The following is a 7,921-nucleotide window of genomic DNA, read 5'->3' as shown; positions in this document are numbered from 1 at the left end:
AGCCGCCGCTCCCGGTGCGCTCAGCTCGGCAGCTCCGCACCTGTCTGTGCGCCGGCCGGGGCTGTTCTTTGCTGCGTCCCGGAGGCTCCGGGGCCGGGCCGGTCCCGCCGCGGTCTCTCGGCAACAACCCCACGGTGCCGGCACGGCCGGAGCCGCCGCAACCCGGAAGCAGAGGGGCGGAGGGGCGGGCGCGGGGCGGTGCGGGGCTGCCCCCACTGCCCCCCTGCTGCCCGCGGGGCACCGAGCCCGGCGCGGGCTGTGGCACCGAGCACCCGCACCGCACTGTGCACAGCACCCCCTTCCCCGCCGCCGCATCCTGCCGACCCAGCGGGGCCGCCGCGCTCAGGCTCCTCCTGTCCGGCGCGGGGGGAGGAGGCGGCGGCGGCTGCTGAGCGGCGTGTGGCGGAGCCAACGGGCGGCGCGGAGCGGGGCGGGCGCTGCGGGGGTGTCGGGGTAGAGCGAGGCGTGACCCGCTGACGGGCACCGTGCGGCGGGCGCGGAGCCGGACCCGGCGGGAGCAGCAGCAGCAGCGGCGCGGGGCGTCCGTATCGCTCGGCTCTGGCTCTGGCGCGGCGTCTCCTCCACCCCCTCGTGAGCCTGGGGAACCTGCAGCTCAAAGCCGCCGCCAGCCACGCCACCATGTACCCCGGCAACAAGCGGAAAAAGCCCTGGCGGGAGGAGAAAGGTATTCTCGCCCTGCCCGCTACCGGGCCCGCCGCTGCCGCCGCTGACCCCGCGCTGAGCGGGCAGGGAGGGAGGCACGGGCGGGCTCGGGGTCCCGCAGCGCTTCCCGCGGCGCAGGGCACGGCGTGGGGAGGCTGGGCAGGATCCGAGCGCTCTGCTCTCCGAGCGCTCCGTGTCCGGCGGTCTCCTGGCCGGACCAGCCGAGCTGCACACACCCGCGGTGCCCCCGGGCTCGGGGTGACGGTCGGGGCTGTCCCCCCGGCGCGGAGCGGTCCGTGCGGGGCGCGGGGGGGCCGGGCGGGGCACACCGCGCTCCCGCCCCCGAGTCACCTTGGGGGAGTGTCTCAGGCCGAAAAGTTGAGCACATGCCCCCAAAACGTGCCTTTCCTCCTTGTTTCCCAAGGGAACACACGGTTCGTGTGGATTGCTGGCGCACCGGGCTGCAGGTCGACTCCAGCGCCCGCAGCTGCGGGGAAGTGTTGAGGATGAGGCTCCCAAAGCACCCACCCCGCATTCCACCTATTCACTCCTTTCCTATTTTTTAAGGACCCCTCACCTGTGTATTCGCGGTTTAAAGATCCCCAAAGTCAAACTCCAGGGCATGAGAACTGTGGGCCAAGCATTTGATGCAGACCTTGCTGTTGGGGTACTTTATGTCAATCCCGTGGAGAGCAACGTAAACATTAAGAAAAACATTCACAGTGGAAGTGCAGTGTTTATATCTGCTGGGAGGAAAGCTTGTTGCCTGTTGTGTTTACAAATAATGTAGTAATACCCGAGGAGAGGATGGGAAATATACCAGAGGCTCATGTTTTAAGTTCTCTTTCTTCCTGTGACTCTGTGTGTGTTTCAAGTCAAGACCAATTCAAGGGATAGGGTTCATCCTTCCTGTCTGTGCCAGAAATCAAGTGCACGTTTGTAAGGAAAAACAATTAAAACACAACTGAAGGGATCTCTCTGTTGAACTCTTCTCAAATGAGGTGACTTTTGTTCCAAGCTTTTTTTCTGCCTTACAATCCATGTTTCTGTAGGGAAAGTAAGGCAGCAAATTTCTACCTGAGAAAAGTTTGTTTTCAACGAAGAAGCTACAGCTAATTATTCTCAGGTGTTGCTGATTAGCTGGGCTCAGCTGTAACTGATTTGCCTTAATGCTGGATGTCGTTACCTTCAAAAAGCACTGGTTCTGGGCAAGGGGTAGAGGGGGAAAGGTTTCTGGAAGGTTCTGGTGAATGCTTCTGTTACTCCCCCTTGTCTCTTCCAGCTCTGCTGCTGTCTGTGTGAGTTCATAACCTGGTGAGTGAACTCAGGCCCTTGGTAAGGAGGGCTGGGTGAAGGGGCTGGAGGGTGAACTGGAAATCAGAGCTGCTGACACACTTTCCTTGTCACAGTCAGCTCTGAGGATGGTGGTCTCCGTGTCTCCATCAGCATGGTGAAGTTACTGAGTGCAAACCAGATTTCCAGACTGCTGGTGAGGTTTTTCCATCCAGGAATCATATTTGAGTGCTGGCTGGCCAGAACTCATTGTCTTTGCCTAGTGAGAACAAACAGCATTTGCCAGACTTCTGCACCAGTAGCTGCTTTCCAACACCATGCTGATGGTGCTGGCCCTGGGTATTTTGAGTGAGGAGAGCAGGAAAAAACCTTTCTGCTCATTGCTGGTATTGCTGTTCAGCCTGTAACCCTGTGGGATTTACTGAGTACCTTCTTTATTAGAGAGGAAAACTACAGAAGCCCAACTTCTTTTCTTCCTACCCAGACTGTTACTTTGGAAATCCAATCTTTTGTTAGGACTGCCTTTACCTTTCACAGGTATCCTGAATCCCTGCCAAGCTGTCTGTGCTGTCTGGTTCTGCTCTTCCCATGACACTCTGAGTGCAATTGCTCTCAGCCTTTTATATTCTGAAGCACCTCTTGAAAAGAAGAAAGCACCGATTACTGAATATTGAGTTCAAACCCACTGACAATACACTTGCTTTTCTTAATTACTTTCTTGATAATTAAGGGTTGGTCCGTGTCCTCCCAGGGGAGGTCTTGTTTGAGGACAGCTGAAAGGGAGCAGGAATGGGACTGGAGTTGATTTCAGAGTCTTAGACACAGGACTGGGCTGCCTGCAAACTTGCCAATTGTTCTTGTGGTGAAGGCTGTTGGGAGCATCTTTTGGGAGATTTGTGTATAATTAAGACTCAGTTTAAGTTCTTGCTGCTGACTCACAAGAGTACAGTTTTATAAAACCTTTCTGTAGAGAGGAACTTGTGTTTTGAAGGCACAGGACTGGCTCTGTCACCTCTTCAGCAAAAGGTACCCAGAAACTGCTCTGCTTGTGAGTCCCTCAAACCTGACACACACAGGCCCACACTCGCTCGGGTCTGCCTTCCTATAGCACTTCATTGTTCATGCCAAATACTTGGAATTTTGTCTGCTTGAAGTTCAAGTAATGGAGTTAAGTGCGTATCTGTTGTGCATAATGGTGACCCTGGTCACATCAGTTCTGCTTTGGCAGATGTAAATATCCAATTAAGGTATACCCAGCCTGAGTAACAGGAGAGAAATGTTTTTGTCAACTGAAGAAATTGGTGATACTGTCAAAAATATCAAAGTGGACTTACTTTAAGGGAGTCTGTAGCCAAAAGTTGGTTTTTGCTATTAGGCTGTGCTGATTGCAGCCTACATAATTAGGAAACTTTATTGAAAAAAACAACCCAAACACCCCAAAACCAACCCAACAGAAAAACCAAAACCACAGTGAAAGTGATTTTCTTTCTTATTTTTTCCATGTTTCATCTGATAAGCAGTTTCCATGTCCAACTCTTTTGCTGCTTCTTCAACTTGAGAAGAAAATGTTCTTTTCATGTCCATCTAGTCCTTTATATCAAAGGCAACCAATATGGGTCTAGCCTTCCCCAGCACTCCTAAAAGCCCTTGAATCCTCAAAGAGCATTTATTACTGATTAACGTGTCAAAAAAAGCTGTTAAGTGTGGTAACAGTAGTAATAATGACACTGGTAAAAACACCAGAAACTTGAGTAGTAGATGGGTGTTAGGATGTGCTCTAGAGGGTTTTTTTGTTGGTTTCCCCCCCCTTCTCCTTTTGGGAGGGGAAAAGCTTTGCATCTTGTGCTGAGCTAATATTAAGCATTTATGAGGTAGGGAGGGAGAGGAGGATGTGGCTGCAAAAAAGTGCTGGGCTTGTTTGCAGTGTTGGCCCATTAGGATTATTTTCCTTACTGTAGAATTTAGTGCATTTATAGAGGGGTCTGAAGAAGAGTGAAGCTGGCAGCAGCAATCACAGCTGCACAGTCTGAGGCTTCACCTTTCACTAAATGCCTGGAGAAAAGAGGTGGTGACTTTTTCCCAGGAGAAAACAAGAAGAACCATCCACACCTGTTTCAGTGTGGTAACAAGTGTGTCCTGTTAATGTTCAAATGGGAAGTCTCTAAAGCTAAAGGTGCCTTTCTTACCACCCAAGTCACCTACAAAGTAACAGAATGTTTGCTTCAGCTCTGGCCTCTTTGGTGAGGTGCTAGCGCTTTATTAATTTCGCTGCCATTCTCCCAACCTCTACATGCTGACACTGGACTTGTTTTCAGTAAAAATGTTTCAATTTTGACCTTTCTAACTTTTTTTGTTCTGGTTTACAAATTCAGAACACACAGAGCAGACTTTCATACCTGAAAATCCCTTTAAAACAACAATTCCCTACTTAAGTTGCTCTGTGCTCTGATCCTAGGATTAAAGTGGCAGGAGAAAGCAGTGATGTGTGGAGGAAGGAAGCCTGGACAGCCCAGAATCTGTGATGTGGGAAGGAAGGAAGCCTGGACAGCCCAGAGTATGAGGAAGAGATATTTCATTTTGCTGAACTGGGTTATCCAGGCACAGGCAGTTGTTTAGATGCACCATGTTCAGCTCCTGTTACTGTAACTCACCACATCACTTGTGCTTAGTTCTCCCAAGTGGCATTTCAGTGCATCGAGGGCACTGCAGTGGTCACTACATGTGGAAGTTCACAGAACTTTTTTCACCTCTCTTTCCCCTGTCCAGAGCGTCTGCTGAAGATGACCTTGGAAGAGAGACGCAAGGAGTATGCGGGGGACTACGTTGCATTGAAAGCTATTCCAACATGGATGGAAGACCTAAAAAGCAAGAGTGAAAGTGATGGTAAGTAAAACGAGGCAGTCTTAAAATATAGACCACTCTGTTTTCTCAGTCTGAAGTTACTTTCAGGAAGGCCAAGGCATAGAACCTGTGTTGGTGCAAACAGCAAGAGCCTAAAATGGGGGCAGGGAGGAAAAACCCAACAGAATTTCTTAAAGCCTCACTGGTGTCCCCTAACTCTGCAGGTATCCCCAGGTGGAGTCAATAACCCTTAATTGTGTAAAATAACTGTTCTCTGCATGAGTCTAACTTTTCAGATATTCCATGCTTAAGGAGCTTTGTCTTTGCAACTTAGTGAGCATAATGATATGGGGAATGTGGACAAAACTGTATTGTAGGTGACTGAAAAGCAGAGGGGAAGTGCACAAGTTGTGTTGTTTTCTAGAAATCCAGAAATGGGAGAAGACAGGCTTTGAAGCCTCTCTTACTTTTGGTCCTGCCTGTTTTCTTGGGCTGAGGAACACCAGCCTGGCCTGATTAACTCCCATTCTCTCAGTGTGTGCAGCCTTGTCATGACTGTGATCACCAGTAGAGTTGTCTAAATACTTGCAGTGAGGACTGACCAAAAATGAGAATCCTCTTCACTTAGAGAGTTCTGTACTCTGTAAGTAATTCTGTAACAGTGCCTTTTTCTTTGTCTACTTCCCTTTCATCCACACAAGGGTGTGGAAGAACAAGGATGACTTTTGAGCTGGTGTTCTCCTCCTCTTTTCTGTCTGTGTCTTGTTACCCTGTTTGGCTGAAGCCTTTGTTATTTTGGAGAAGCATCTAACTGTGAGACCTGAAGTGTTTCTTGCCTCTGCTGATACAGGACTAGTTTTCTGACCCTGTTGTTATTATTAAGGGCAAAGACTGGCCTGTGTGAACAGGTGTGTTAAGTTATCTTGTGGCTGCAGGTGAACGTGGTCTTTATGGTAATACTCCAGGTGAGATGAGGCCTGGAGCTAATCAGCTGCTTTTAATAAAATGGGAAGGCTGTAACACTTATTTTAGCACAATCTGGAGGAGCTGACAGATTTGCAGATGTCCTTGTCATAAACAGCTAGCTAAAGCTCTCCTCTACTCCTAAAAGCATCTGGAATGACTTTTGCAGTGAAAATATGTCAGAGGTTGCTGAGCTCTTCAGCGCTGCTGAGTAGCTGAATTACATCAGTACCCATAGACCCCTTTCTCCCTTTTATATCTTTCACCATCAGGAAGCCTTTCCATCTAGAAAACAAAGGCTGCATAAAAATAAAAAATATTACCTGAGTTCTCCTGAATTCATTTCAGGGTATGTGGGAATATGCAGCATGTCAAGAGGTTTAACTGGGAGACTCTTTATCTGTTCTAGCCCAAACTCTGTTTTTATTCCAGCTACTCTCACATTCTCTGTAAAGTGCTGAAATTCACAGAGCTTGTATTACTTGGGCTGCTGAAGGTGACAAGGTGTGGATTTACCTTGTGATTGGTGTTACACTTCACAGAAGCAAAATGTCAGTGTCTAATACGTGGGTATTGAATCATGGCAGTGGTGAATTTATTTTCTTGTAGCTGCTCTTGCATTCTTTCTGTTAGTACCCAGTACATTCCAAAAAAAAATTGCTGGAAGGCACAAGTTGTGCTGAAACACTTCTCTGCTACTTGAAGCTTTTGTTATACTGTACATTCAGGAGAAAATATCTGTAGTCACTTGTTTTCTTTCATGTATTTGTTGTAAATAAGCCATGTGGAATAGTGAACTTCTGGAAGGCTGGACTGCTGAAGTGCTTCCACATTCCAGCTGTTCAATACAATTAGAAAATATATGTGTGTTAATGTGACTGTGTCTCAAACTTCCCCTAAATGTTGACCCCACTCTGAAGGTATTGAGAGTTTGCAAGAACTGTCCCTTTGAGCTGAAATGCTGGAAAACTAAAATTGAACTGTTGGTGATGGGAACTTCTGCTCTGTATACTGGGACATGTGGAGGCAACAGGTACAGCCTGAAGGAGGCTCTGGAGAGAACAAGTGAAGCCCCAGATGTGATGGAATTGGTGATGATTTGACAATGCCATGTCCAAGTTCTCATATTTTCTTCAAGTGAAAGGTGGCTGCTTGCACTGACAAACTGAAGAGGGGGAAAAAAAATAAAATCCTTTGTATACTTGTCAAGCCAAAACAGCAACTGATGGGAAAAGTGGAAAAAAATTCTTTACCATTTACTTCCAACACTGTATCCAGTGAATAAATGACAGATTGATTAGTAAAGCGTGGAGTGGCTGTTCAGGAAGAGTGATGAAGAGAAATCAAGAAAGCAACCAAGAACAAATCAAGTGAAGCAGGAGCAATCAATCAGCTGCTGGAGTGAGAAGCTGCAGGAGAAGGGCAGAGCATCTGGGCTGGCAATGGTCCCTGTAGATACTCAGTACTCAACTGGAGATTAAGACTGTTCAGTGCTGCACAGATTTGTGTACTGGCTGAGTGGAAAAATGGCATGAACAACATAAAACCTTCATGGTGCCCATTTTTAAATGTGACTCACTGGAGGGTGTTGGGATATTCCAGGTAGACATACACTTTTGTCATATGGAGGTTTATTTTGTAAAGTGTGTGTGTGGAACTCCTCAAATTGAAATGACTTAAAACATTCATGTTGGGAAGGAACCAACCTCACTGCTGGGGTACTCCTGGGTCCTTTTTATTGGCAAGTTTGGAGAACATACCCTAGTTGATGCAAATAAGGTTTTTTCTTACCCTTCCTCCTTCACCCTGTAACACAGAGTTGTGCTCAGAACTAAATTCTGAAGAAAACCAGTAAAGCTTGGAGTAAGTTGGTGTTTTGGCAAGGCCTGGAAGTCTTTGTGAGTAACAGAGGGATGTGTAACTATGTAAAGAGGGTTCTGAATGGCACCTGACTAGGGCTTTGTCTCTGTCACAGCAAAAATGTTGGAAAGCATCAGTGTCTTTGTTAAAATACTCAACTGTGACTAAAACAATAGCCCACGTTTTTTGCAGGTCTCCTCATATGGACACAACTAACCATAAGAAGTTCAGCTGGTGTGTGTTTTGGCATGGAATTTGGTGCATGTTTGTGTTAATGCTCGGTTTTGGGAGCAGGGTGGTG

The 7,921-nt window shown here is 47.9% G+C and overlaps 1 protein-coding gene across 2 annotated transcripts in view; it reads left to right on the top strand.

Moving 5' to 3' along the window:
• The first annotated feature begins 412 nt into the window (after positions 1–412).
• The window catches only part of MACROD2 (mono-ADP ribosylhydrolase 2), an 842,575-nt gene continuing 835,066 nt past the window's right edge, over positions 413–7,921 (top strand). Inside the window, exons 1-2 of one of the 2 annotated variants that reach the window (XM_071582106.1) lie at positions 413–685; positions 4,723–4,839. In XM_071582106.1, coding sequence (XP_071438207.1) covers positions 640–685; positions 4,723–4,839 — 163 coding nt within the window. In that variant the 5' untranslated portion in view covers positions 413–639. The remainder of the gene's footprint in view (positions 686–4,722; positions 4,840–7,921) is intronic. The other variant, XM_071582105.1, reaches the window with a different exon arrangement.

This window comes from Pithys albifrons, chromosome 2 (assembly GCF_047495875.1).
Source record: "Pithys albifrons albifrons isolate INPA30051 chromosome 2, PitAlb_v1, whole genome shotgun sequence".
NCBI classification, from domain to species: Eukaryota; Metazoa; Chordata; class Aves; order Passeriformes; family Thamnophilidae; genus Pithys; species Pithys albifrons.
This window is presented reverse-complemented; position numbering and strand designations above follow the sequence as displayed.